This window comes from Babylonia areolata, chromosome 9 (assembly GCF_041734735.1).
Source record: "Babylonia areolata isolate BAREFJ2019XMU chromosome 9, ASM4173473v1, whole genome shotgun sequence".
Taxonomy (NCBI): domain Eukaryota; kingdom Metazoa; phylum Mollusca; class Gastropoda; order Neogastropoda; family Buccinidae; genus Babylonia; species Babylonia areolata.
The window spans coordinates 49,146,352-49,160,221 of record NC_134884.1 but is presented as its reverse complement, the minus strand read 5'-3'; the positions used below and the strand labels follow the sequence as shown (position 1 = coordinate 49,160,221).

At 47.3% G+C, this 13,870-nt stretch overlaps 1 protein-coding gene across 1 annotated transcript; it reads left to right on the top strand.

The window, feature by feature from the left end:
- Window positions 1–4,118: 4,118 nt before the first annotated feature.
- LOC143285908 (uncharacterized) lies at window positions 4,119–12,979 on the top strand. Its single transcript, XM_076593360.1, has 2 exons — window positions 4,119–5,156; window positions 9,233–12,979. The coding sequence occupies exon 1, from the start codon at window positions 4,656–4,658 to the stop codon at window positions 5,145–5,147; it is 492 nt and encodes a 163-aa protein (XP_076449475.1). The 5' UTR covers window positions 4,119–4,655; the 3' UTR covers window positions 5,148–5,156; window positions 9,233–12,979.
- The last annotated feature ends 891 nt before the right edge of the window (window positions 12,980–13,870 follow it).

Genomic DNA, 13,870 nt, shown 5'->3' with positions numbered 1-13,870 from the left:
CGTACACTGTGAGAACACCAAAGGGATCAACATACACAAGGAACAGAATAATGCTGCTACACAACAAGAAATAACACAATATGCTGTAATTTGTTGTTCAGATACATGTACTCTTTAATTTAATTATTAATTTCAAGTTTATATCATTGCAAGATGAGTTTGTGTTAGGTGCGTTATAATTGCTCAACTTTGATTCCAAAGATTAATATTTATCAACACAACTAAGTGCTATAAACTTTGAAAGCACATGTCTTCTTTTGTGACAAAGAGGATATAGCAGTGAACATGCTATGACGTAAAAGACGTGATGACGTACAGCTAGAAATGACGCAAGAGCCAGTCGTCATGGCTGAACGAAGAGGCAAAGAAGCTACAAACGACTTCGCAAGCTGAATGCTGCTATGATCTCCTCTCCCCCCTCTTCCCCATGCCACACCCCTCTCCCCTCCCCCTTCCCCATGTAACACCCCTCTCCGCTCCCCCTTCCCAATGCCACACCCCTCTCCCCCCCTTCCCCATGTAACACCCCTCTCCCCTCCCCCTTCCCCATGCAACACCCCTCTCCCCCCACCCCTTCCCCATGTAACACCCCTCTCCCCCCACCCCTTCCCCATGTAACACCCCTCTCCCCTCCCCCTTCCCAATGCCACACCCCTCTCCCCCCCTTCCCCATGTAACACCCCTCTCCCTTCCCCATGTAACTCCCCTCCCCCTTCCCCATGCCACACCCCTCTCCCCCCCTTCCCCATGCCACACCCCTCTCCCCCCCTTCCCCATGCCACACCCCTCTCCCCTCCCCCTTCCCACACCCCTCTCCCCCCCTTCCCCATGCCACAACCCTCTCCTCCCCCCTTCCCCATGCCACACCCCTCTCCCCCCCTTCCCCATGCCACAACCCTCTCCCCTCCCCCTTCCCCATGCCACACCCCTCTCCCCCCCTTCCCCATGCCACACCCCTCTCCCCTCCCCCTTCCCACACCCCTCTCCCCCCCTTCCCCATGCCACACCCCTCTCCCCTCCCCCTTCACCATGCCACACCCCTCTCCCCTCCCCATCCCTCTCCCCCCCTTCCCCATGCCACACCCCTCTCCCCTCCCCCTTCCCCATGCCACACCCCTCTCCCCTGCCCCTTCCCCATGCCACACCCCTCTCCCCTCCCCCTTCCCCATGCCACACCCCTCTCCCCTCCCCATGCCACACCCCTCTCCCCTGCCCCTTCCCCATGCCACACCCCTCTCCCCTCCCCCTTCCCCATGCCACACCCCTCTCCCCTCCCCTTCCCCATCCCTCTCCCCCCCTTCCCCATGCCACACCCCTCTCCCCTCCCCCTTCCCCATGCCACACCCCTCTCCCCTCCCCATGCCACACCCCTCTCCCCTCCCTTCCCCATGCCACACCCCTCTCCCCGCCCTGCCTCCGGGTCCGTCTATCCACCACGCTTCCCCCCCCCCCCCCCCCCCCCCCCCTTCCCAACCCCACATAAAAAATATTTTTAAAAAATCCCACCCCACACCCCCAGCCCCAGTCTGCCTCGCCACAGCAAAAGACATCAGACACGCGTTTCAGCCACACCCTGATGAAAGTCAACACCATTGACAGCCTCCTCCACATTGCAACCACTGCCTCCTCAAAATGAGAGAAAGAAGAAGAAGGAAGAAGAGGAAAAGAAGAAGATGCAGGGCGCAATGACCGAATGGTTAAAACGTTGAACTTTCAATTTGAGGGCCCAGGTTCGAATCTCGCGGACGGCACCTGGTGGGTAAAGGGTGGTGATTTTTCCGATCTCCCAGGTCAACATAATATGTGCAGACATGCTAGTGTCTGATCACAAGAATGAAATCGCAAAATGACGTTTGGAACGTTAATTTTACCGTGCACGCGCATATCACGAAAATATACCGTTCTTCCAGTCTGGAAATAGATCAGTCCGATTGAATGAAAAAAAGAAAGAAAGAAAAAAAGATTTGGATCGATAGATGTAAGTACTGGAAACCGCCGCCTTTCAATTTTGGGTTCGTTTGCAGGAGAAATCACACGACAGCCATGAAGGCTCTGCCTCTTGTTGTTTCCTGTGTCATTCAATCAGATTTCAGGCACGACGCACACATACACACTCAGACAGACATGTAACATTTTATGTGTTTGACAGTTTTGTTTATTTACCCCGCCATGTAGGCAGCCATACTCCGTTTTCGGGGATGTGCATGCTGGGTATATATATTTGTTTCCATAACCCATCGAATGCTGACATGGATTGCAGGATCTTTAACGTGCGTGGACATGGACGGTAGAGGATGCGTGTGCATGTGTGAGAGCAGTGCACAGTAGGGGTGAGTGTGTGTGTTCGAGGGAATGTGATTTTTTTTTTCTCGCATTCCCACTTCAAAAACAAGGCTTGAAATGGTGAGGCGATGTGTAACAGCGGGTCAGTAAGGTTGGGAGGGGGCCAAAGGGAAATTGCTTTCAGTGCCTCACTGCTCTCTGCACTGCGAGTATGTCTGTGTGAGTGAATAAAGTCTTGTATTGTTTGTAAATTTCTTGGTGTGGGCTGCAATATATTGAGAGTGCTAGGATCCGGAAACCCATTTTTTCTTAATTTTCTGTTATTAGATTGCGCGGGACCGGTCGGGTTGTAGGTGGGTCCTCAACCTTTACCGGTCACGTGACATTCAGATTGATTTTCCCATTTCCTCATAGCACGCACACACACACACACACACACACACACACACACACACACACACAACCGAAGCACCCAATTACGATATACATTGACGTTGTGTGTGAACACACACACACACACACACACACACACACGCACACACTCTCTCTCTCTCTCTCTCACACACAGCCCGCTTCTGGTAGGAAGTGGAAGGATGGGCTGAATGTGTGTCAAGTCCTTGAGATGACTGGACTGCCCCAGCCTTGTGCGTTTCTTCTCTCTCTCTCTCTCTCTCCCTCCCTCCCTCTATCCCTCTCTCTCTCTCTCTCTCTCTCTCCCTCCCTCCCTCTATCCCTCTCTCCCTCTCTCTCTAGGACGCTCCTTTTTTTTCTTTTCCGTGTTGGTTTTCTCAGAAACCACCCCCCACCCCCCAACAAAGACTAAAAAGACAATCCGGAGTGAGAACAAGCCCGCCACAACACTCTGCAACACTCACTTCACAGCAACACTTCCGCCTGGCTCGTGGTTTGAGCCCAGCACCACGTAATCTGGGACTGGGGTCACATTCCGTGAGAGACACGGACACGCTGCCTACCGTACCATGAGAGAGAGGGAGAGAGAGACAGACGGAGACGGCTGAATGAAATAGCTGACTGCTGACTCAAACTACGCGAGCGAGGCACGCGCTCTGCTCAATGAAGGCGGCAAGCAATAGCAGTGGTGGTGGTGGTGATGGCGGTGGTGTAATGGTAGCGGTGGTGGTGTTTGTGGTGGTGATGATGATGGTGGTGGCGGCGGCGGCACCCTTGACGGGCAAAGCGAGGGAGGGTGGTGGTGGTGACACCTTGACGGGCAAAGCGAGGGCGGGTGGAATCCCAAGAGGAGAAGCCAATGAAAGAAGAGGAGGCCGAGCATCCAGCGAGGAGGGCCTGGCCTGTCCACAGCCCTGTCAGGCCCACAGAGGAGCCAGCGGCACCACAGCTGTCAGTCTGTCAGCCCACACCCCTCCTTTCCACACCCACCCACACCAATCGCTTTTTTCTCCCATCCAACTTGTCGCCCACGTGGCTCTTCCCCCCTCCCCCCCCCCAACCCTCCCTCCCCCCACGCCCCTCCCCCACCTCCCCTGTCTCTGATGACGTGCCGGCCTCTAGAGCCAGGGGGCGCTGCGGAGGAGTGTCACGTGACCCAAAAGGGCGGGAAGACAAAGGCTGAAGGTGGGGCTGGTGGATGGCTGTGCTGATGAAACATCGTGAAGGTGAACCAACCACTGGCACACACGGAATCCAGAGGGGGGCGGGGGTGGGGTGGGGGGGCGGAGGGCATGGTGCGGATTGGAACGGCGGGGTGGGGAGGAGAGGGAGAGAGAGGGGTGGCGGTGGTGGGCACCTCGTGAGGAAGTGTGTGAGGTATATTAAGAGCCATGTGGTATGGCACGCCATCAGTTGATTGCAAGAGTCCTACTGTGTGACTCTGAACGTTGTACGTTGATTGCAACAGTCCTACTGTGTGACTCTGAACGTTGTACGTTGCCACTGGCTTGTGGGGGTGATCACACAGACCCACACTGACCATCACTTTCCTGGACAGGATTCAATCGCCGCTCCACGTTAGTTCCAGTTCACAACAACAACTTGGAAAGAGATGGAATTTGATGAAATCACTGGCTAGCTGACTGAACAGGAGAAACAACACCGTTGAATGTTGGTCAAGAGTATCTCCGGTTTGTCTGCCTTTTCTCGAAAACCAATCATCATAAAACATTTCTTTTAAAAAGACAGTTACTGAGTCGTGTCAACACCGAAAACCAATCATCATAAAACATTTCTTTTAAAAAGACAGTGACGGTTTTGTTTTGAGACTTGAACCCTGTGAAGTTTGACGACACGTCTCTCGCACAGACCACCCACGAGCCACGACGAACCAGTTGCTGCTCCACATCACTCCACTCCCCTCTCTCTCTCCCTTCCCCCACCCCGCCCGCACAGTGACGATGGCTGACCAGACAGTGTTGGCCCGAAAGCCGTTCCCCCTCCTGTCCCACCCTGGGCCCCTCAAGATGCCCACGCTGACCCAGCTGCTGGTGGTGGTGGTAGTCCTTAGCCTGGCGCTGCCCGTGCAGGTGGCCGCCTTCGGCACGTGCCGGAGCAGCTTCCGGTGCCTGAACGGCGGGGAGGAGCGCTACGGGCAGAGCATCTTCGGGCCCTGCCGCTGCCGCTGCCGCCCAGGCTACACAGGGCCGCGCTGCCAGTACCGCGAGGTGACCCGCAAGAGGTCCAGCTCCCTCAACATCCTCAACGACTTCCTGCAGGCCAGGCTCCGCGCCCAGAGGGACCAGCAGCGGCAGCAGGAGAGGAGGCAGCAGCAGCTCCAGACCGAGGACGCCTTCCTCAGCGCTGACCACGACGCCGTGTCTGCTGGGGCGGCGGGCAGCAGGAGGAGGAGGAGCGAGATGACGCTGCTTCGGCTCTTCTCCCGCAGATAGCGTGGGCAGGTGAGCACTGGCCCCATACTTTGCACTGCGTCCATAGTTTGTCTGTCTATCTATCTGTTCTATCTATCTGTCTATCTCTTCTATCAGTTTTGTTTTTTTGTTTTGTATTTTTGTTTTGTTTGGGTTTTTGGGGTTTTTTTGTGTTTTTTGTTTGTTTGTTTTTTGGGGGGGTTCATTTCATTCTGTATCTACAGTTGTAGTGGCTCTCTATATCTATCAATCTATCTATTTATGTATCTCTTCTATCATTGTTTTATATATATATATATATATATATATATATATATATATATATTATTCATTTCATTCTGTATCTACAGTTGTAGTGATTCTCTCTATTTATCAGTCTATCTGTTTATCTATCTCTTTTCTTTTTTTTTCTTTTTTTTTCTTTTTTTTTCATTTTATTCTGTATCTATAGTTGTAGTGTCCATCTGCCTCATTTTCTTTGCCAAGACGACTGGATGTTCAAGATAAAAACGGAGTATAATTTGATTTCTTAAAACTGAATATTGTGATTATTTCCTTCACTCTCAAATTGTTTCCTTTCGTTTCGTAAGACCATGGCTTTATCAAGGAGTGGTTAAATTGCTTTTCTTTTCTTGCTGTTATGAATGGCATTCCCTTCAGCAGAATTCAAACTGTGATAAAAGTTTGGTCAATGGTGGCTCAGGCCTGCTATTTCCTCTGTGTGTGTGTGTGTGTGTGTGTGTGTGTGTGTGTGCGTGTGTGTGTTTCTGTTGAACTGCGATATATTATGATACTGATACTGACATTTCCTTTCATCTGTTTTCTCTTTTCCTCATCTTCTCAGTACTTTGAGTGAGCAATAATGATTTTCAGGAAGGGGCGATCAAACACGTGTCTCCTAGATTTTTCTTCTTTTTTTTTTTTTTTTTTTTTTTCGGAAGCCCGTCTAACCTGGACATATTCGTGCCACTGTCTCACACGTGCTCTTTTCTTCTTCTTTTTTTCTTTTCTTTTTTGTCTTTTTTCTCTCTTTTTTCTTTTTCTTTTTTTTTTCTTTTTCTTTTTTTTCTTCTTTTTTTCTTTTTTTTTTCTTTTTTGCCTACATCCTGGATAGTGGAATCTTATCCACTTTGGTTTTGGTAAACTGGGAAAAAACGGGGGGTGGGGGCTGGGGTGGGGGGGGGGGACTCCATGATAATCACTCACTGTCACCAGCCACTAAGGCAGCTGTCAGCTGTTTTCCATAGAGATTGAAGTGACATGCAAATGGAGCTCACACGCGGGAAAGGCAGAAAGAATTGTCGACGAACTGACGGAAACAGAACACAGACAGACAGACAGAGACAGACAGACAGACAGACAGACACTCACAGACAGAGGCAGACAGATAGACAGAAACTGAAAAGCCCACACGTGAAACTCATACCATGACGTGTCTTTTCAGTGCGAAGTTTCCAAAGTTTCCAATCTTCACTCCGGTTTTTTTCCCCTTGTTTTTCTTTTTTTTTTCTCTCTCTCTCTCTGGGAGGAAGGTGGCAGAATGGTTAAGACGCTCAGCTGCCAATACAGAGAGTCCGTGAGGGTGTGGGTTCGAATCCCGCTCTCGCCCTTTCTCCTAAGTTTGACTGGAAATCAAACTGAGCGTCTAGTCTTTCGGATGAGACGATAAACCGAGGTCCCGTGTGCAGCACGCACTTGGCGCACTGAAAAAGAACCCATGGCAACGAGAGTGTTGTCCTCTGGCGAAATTACGTAAAATGAAATCCACTTTCATAGGTACACAAATATGTAAGCATGCACTCAAGGCCTGACTAAGCGCGTTGGGTTATGCTGCTGGTCAGGCATCTGCTCAACAGATGTGGTGTAGCGTGTATGGATTTGTCCGAACGCAGTGACGCCTCCTTGAGAAAGTGAAACTGAAACTGAAACTCTCTCTCTCTCTTTTTTTCCTCCGTCCGCTCCCTCCTTCCTCCATTCCAATGCAGATTACAGCCACTCCCAACACTTCACTTCAATTTGGACGGGGAGGGAGGGAGGGAGGGGTCGTGGCTTGGGGTGGAGGGGAAGGGTGTCAAATGAAATTTCAGATTCTACTCCCACTTGTGACACCAGGCCCTTTCCATGTCACTGGGGCGATGACCCGCTTGTTCACACCACACCCTAATCCTTTATTGATCCGTTCAGCGAGCGATACACTGCTACTCCCCCCCCCCCACCCCCGCCCCCCCACCCTCTCTCTCTCTCTCTCTCTCTCTGGAGACAGCCTATCTGGGCCTGGAGTTATGTGGCTCTGATTATATCGGGGCAACGCTGGATACAAGGTTAAATATTTGACCTCGCCTGCTGTGCGTTCGACACTCCCCTTCCCCTCACCTCTCTCCTTCCCCCTCCCCCTCTCCTTCTCCCTGACGGCCATCTTGTTCTGCCCCTTATGTCTCCTCCCCCCTCCCCCTCCCCTTCTCCCTGACGGCCATCTTGTTCTGCCCCTTATGTCTCCTTCCCCCTCCCCCTCCCCTTCTCCCTGACGGCCATCTTGTTCTGCCCCTTATGTCTCCTTCCCCCTCCCCCTCCCCTTCTCCCTGACGGCCATCTTGTTCTGCCCCTTATGTCTCCTCCCCTCTCCCCCTCCCCATCATCCCACGTGACCTGTCTCCCTTTCCACTTCATGTAGACCTGACTGATTAAACGATTAAACGGGACTCTGCTGACAGGTGAGGTTTAATCGGAGTTGTACCATTAGCCCCCGAAAGAATTATGGTTTGAGTGTGCCTGCTGTTTAGTGTGTCCCACTTACGTGATCAGCATAATCCAGGATACACAAACCGCCTTGATGGGGATGGACATGTGTCTAGGCTCCAATTTATCCTTGCCGAATCGCCCAGTCGACATATTAAGTCTCAGCTATGAAACATCATACACGATCATTCTCAAAACTAAACTTTAACAGATATAATTATAGACTGTAGACCAAAAATGCATCTTAAATGAAATATGTACATAATAAACAGTTATGAATCACAAACTGTTGATTACGAAAGTTCATAAACAGAAGAGAGAAAAAAAACTAAGACAAAAAGATACTGGGGAAGAGAAAGGAAGAGATACTGGGAAGGGAAGAAAAAGATACTGGAGAAGGGAAGAAAAAGATACTGGAGAAGGGAAGAGATAATGGGAAGGGAAGAAAAAGATATTGGGGAAGGAAAAGGAAGAAAAAGATATTGGGGAAGGGAAGAAAGAAAGATATTGGGGAAGGAAAAATAAGAATATTGGGGAAGGAAAGAAAAAGATATTGGAGAAGGAAAGGGAAGAAAAAGATATTGGAGAAGGAAAGGGAAGAAAAAGATATTGGGGAAGGGAAGAAAAAAGAACGGTGACCGAAAAAGAGAGAAGAGGAAAGAAATAAAAGAGAGTGAGGGAGGGGGGGGGGGGAGACAAAAAACTGCGTGTGGAGGAGTGCATCAGACTGTCAATTTCCAGGGGTCATGACACCGTTATAACACGTTTCTACAGTCTGCTTCGTCACTAAGCATCAACCCTTTCCTTGTACTTGACGTATGCTACCACTAGAATGAATATTAAAAATAATGATAATATTGTTAGTTATAAATAACATATAATACTTGTAATATACTATAATAATAATAATAACAATAATAATATTGATGATACATTATTATTATATGATCTCATTATTATCAACATTATTAGTGGTATCATTATACCACTGGACATAACTGGGGTGGGGGGGGGACACACAGAGAGGGAGAGCAATCTGTTGAGCCGCCTATCAAAGGGGGGCAATCCTCCTCCTGGGAAAGTGATCATTGTTTTCCATCCAGTTGTGGCTGAGATTGACTGTCCGTTCTGTCCTTATCTTCACGTGTGGTCCATCCTGTTTTCTGTGTCAACGACGAGGATCACCAGCTGACTGACTTTCTCATTGGTACCTCACTTCATCCTTTACGATGACTGGGGCCAGTTGCTCTGTTAGATCTGCGGATCAGCCTACTTTGCATTGTTGCAAACAAAGTGAATCCAAACAAAACAAAGCAAACAATACATGATGGCAGAGACTTAGAACCGTTGTGTCTTGTGGTTTGTTTCAGAGGAACCATTGTCCTTCGGTGGGGAAGTCTGTCCGCTGTTCGCCATCACATTCCATGCTGTCTGGCCTCGCGCTGTACGGATCTCTTCATTCCACAACTCTCTTCCGCCGGCGATTTTTTTCCTTTTTTCTTTTTTTTTTTTTTTTTAATAACAGAACACGTCATCTCTAGAAGGAAAACGTCAATGGAGTGACGTCAAATATGTGTGGACTGGCGGTACTGCCGACCCAACAGCAGTTGAGTGGCGTGTGTATGGCTTCAGCTTTGGGCTCTTTGTATGCTGTCAAGAACTGGGAGACGAGGACAAAGGTTAAAAACTAAATCTGTCTCATGACGTTGACTGCATGTGTGTGTGTGGTGTGTGTGTGTGAGAGTTCCGACGCCATGATTACGGCGTGAGACAGACTAGAAAAATCCCTGTCTCAAACAATCAAACAAATTTGAACTGTATTTTTGAACTCCACCCTACCTAAGGTGTTGAATCAAAGGATGACGATCCCATATTTTGTCATGCAGGAGGTGGATTCCCCGTCATCCCTCTTTTAGACATATTTATATTCTCTGCATGTCAAACGTAATAGAGAGAGAGTGTGTGTGTGTGTGTGTGCTCGCGTGGCCCAATGAGAGTTTGACAGTAAACCACAGGTCTTAAAACTCATGAACTAAGAATGTTCTTATGTATTTATGTTAGTGTTTATTTATTTATTCTACGAGACACACAGGATTGATATTACATCTACAACGTTTTGCAAGCTGCAAAGTCCCACAGTTCCATTGAGAATGTTGCTATAAATGTTGTTTACCTTCACATTGATATGTCAAACGCAAACGCGCATGTGCGTTGCAGAGTCATTTTGAGAGAATAACCTTTCAGCTGAAATCAAGAATCTGATTGTAACAAATGCCATTTTCCCTGTTCACATGACGTATAGTGTCTTGATAACTGCTTGCTCTCTTGCTCTCCCTCTCTCTCTTTCTCACCCTGCGCGCGCTAAAGTCTACTTGTCTTGTAGGTGTGGGCTGTGACATTGACAACAATCTCTGCACGTTCATGGTGACCGTTCATGGTGACCTCAGTGAACATCTTAGTCTGCGCAGTCTACTGCCGATTAAATACACAACAAAGAGCGATGTCACACTCACATCTGCTGCTGATGAAATACACGACAAAGAGCGATGTCACATCTACATCTGCTGCTGATGAAATACAGTTACACACTCTTTCCCTCCCCTCCCCTCCCCTCCCCTTTACCACATGACGCCAGTCAGCGGAAGTCTGATTGTAGTTTCCGGATATGACGCCAGGGACCGGATATGTGAACATTCCAGTCTCGCATTGCTTAAGTGGCTTTGTTATGATGCGTTATGATGCTCTTCAGGAGCAAATGGACTCCCTGAAATCAAAATCAAATCAATGCCATGACAATCCATCGTGTGAGATTAACCTCGGGATGATGATCAGGTCTACACTTGTGACGACGCTCGCTTTTTTGAGAATGTAAACTGCGCCACCACCCACCAGCCTTTTTTTCTCCCTTCTTTTTTTGGGGGAGGGGGGTTACACGAGCGATCTTAGTAGCAATAAGTTTGTTTAGCGTTAAGAAGTTTTCTAAGAGTACGCAAATTCCACAGATTTAAAAGCAACATTCTTAAGGCTAATCAAACGAAACGCAGCTAAGATCGGTCATTTTGGTAGAAATGGGATGAGGTGTGACTGATAACTGAACAGACTTGGAGCGGTGAGGGACAGTTGTGGTGGTCTGTTTTGTTGTGCTTTCTGTGTTATGTTGGATTGCAAGATGGGCTCTCCCCCTCCGCCATATTGTGTGTCAGCTGCTTGTTGATTCATCATGCATTCCTTCCCGCTTCCCTTGTCTTGCTGTTGTCGCGTGATGCCGCCCGGTCTGTGGTGGGGAGGGGACTGGAGATAACGTTTATCATGGTTCGGTGATTTTGGATGATATCCGGTTTTCTTCATTGTGAGCGCGTAACTTTGTAAGGGTGTTTTCCATTTTCGTTTGGAGAAATATTTTCAAGAAAACAGGCTTCTATGTTTATAACGGTAAATGTGGTTAGATCTTTGTTATGTTTTGTTTCTAATTATCAATTGGTGCCGGAATTTTCATGGCTTGAGTAGAGGATACCGTTGAAAAGTATGATTCCGTGTTTGTGGTGATAATGTAACAGTGATTACATTTTGTTTACAAGTACCAGGTGAGGCAGAGTGCTGCTTATTTTTGTTTGATCAAAAGTTGCTTTTGAAATCCAACACATGATTTTGTGTTGAAAAGTGTATGGTGATGATGTTTGTTGTGATTTGGCTGAGCATTGTGATGACGATAATGTGATCAGTGACTCTATTTAGTGTCGCGTCAGGATTGTGATGGCGATATTGTAATTAGTTACTCTATTTACTGTCCAGCTGTCAGGTTTAATTAGGCCGCTCGCGATTTTCATTTGAGCATGTTGTGTTGTTTAAAGACAATGAATCTGGTGTTAAAAACTATATGATAATAGACATTGTTTAGATCGTTGTCGTCGTTGTTATTGTTGTTCAGATTGTTGTTGTTGTTGGAAAGGTGAAGTGACAGAACCGGTTGTTATTCTACCGTGTGACGTCATCGTAGTGTGTGTGTGTGTGTGTGTGTGTGTGTGTGTGTGTGTGTGTGTGTGTGTGTGTTTGTGTGTGTGTGTGTGTGTGTGTGTGTGTTTGTGTGTGTGTGTGTGTGTCCGTGTTTATCTTCGTGATTTAGGAAAAAAGAGAAGCTTTCAGTATTTTTAGTACCGGTTTTAAACACCCCTCTACCTCTCTCTCTCTCACACACACACACACACACACACACACACACACACACACACACACACACACACACACACGCTCGCTCACTCACTCACTCACTAGCCCACTCACACAACCCACAACAGAACAAGTTCAATTTTAGAAAAAACAGAACCAAACAAAACCAAAGAGACCGCATTATAATTTGTTGAACATTCTTTTGTGGGAATTATGGCTTTTTGAATTCAAATGGTTGTGCTGCTGAACGAATGTTCTATGTGATACCTCCATTAACAAAGCTATTCATTGTCAAAGTTAATGTCTTTCCGTGTTACAAGGTGTTCATCACGTCATTGGTATTTAGTTATCACAATGCTGCTTCTGTTGCTGCTGCTGTCAAGTTTAGTCTTATACTCTGTTCGCTTTATCAAACATTTCTCCTCCTCCTCCTCCTCTTCCTCCTCCTCCTCTTCCTCCTCCATCTACTCAGTACACTCCCCCCCCCCTCTTTTCCTCCCACCTCCTCCTCATCCTCCCCCTCATTCTCCTCCTCCTCCCCCCACTCTTCCTCCTCCTCCTCTTCCTCCTCCTCCTCAAATTATCCCTTTTGTCTTCATCTTTTTTTGTCTTCTTCGCTAAACGTAATGTTAGGTACACAACAACTGACTGCCCAAATGTGTCATTCTCCACGAAGCGGGTGTTTGAAACACCGTGACGTGTTGATGTTCCAGACTGGTTCGATTCCAGAGTTGTTTTTTGTTTCTCGGGTCCCTGGCTGGTTCAACGTTCCCGCCGTCAGCTTGTCTCGGAAGACGTTATGTGGATATCACCATATGAATAATGATTACTTTTACTTTGCCTCTCGAGATTATATTATTATTATTTGGATGTGGGACATTGTAAGGTGGTGCGGATATAAAACATATTTATTGCTTAATTATGATCTGGATGTCGAACTATGTCAGGTGGTGCGGAAATAAAAACAGATATTTATTGCTTGATTTCAGACGTTCGTGGTTTTCGTGTGAGTGTGTGTGTGTGTGTGTGTGTGTGTGTGTACAGATGACCCGTGAAGCCTTCAGTGTGTGTGTGTTTGTGTATCTTTGTGTGTGTTTGTGAGTTGACCCGTATGAACAAACTGGTAGACAATAGCAACAATAGGGTATTCAAGGTAGATTCAGTACTCAAGCATGTGAAATTGTGTGTGTGTGTGTGTGTTATTATGTGTGTTAATGTGTGCAAGTATGTATGCATGTGTGAAGGTTTGGGGTGAGCGCGCACGCATGTACATGTGCGTGCGTGTGTGTGTTTGTGTGATACACTTGACAAACATGGCGTTACGTCCATGAGTGTAACAGTGAACACACTGACTGTTCTTCATCGTTCACTACAATGGGTGCACAAACACGTGCATGAACAAAAGAAAGAAGACTGTTTTCAATCATTTACAGGAAAAAGGTTGTACCAACATACACGTGAAGAGGATTATTTTCAATCATTTACAGACAAAAGGTTGTACCAACATAGACGTGAAAAGGATTATTTTCAATCATTTACAGGAAAAAGGTTGTACCAACATACACGTGAAAAGGATTATTTTCAATCATTTACAGGGAAAAGGTTGTACCAACATACACGTGAAAAGGATTATTTTCAATCATTTACAGACAAAAGGTTGTACCAACATACACGTGAAAAGGATTATTTTCAGTCATTTACAGACAAAAGGTTGTACCAACATACACGTGAAAAGGATTATTTTCAATTATTTACAGACAAAAGTTGCACAAACACACACCTGAAAAAAAGATTATTTTCAATCATTTGCAGACAGAGGTTGCACAGACACACACCCGAAA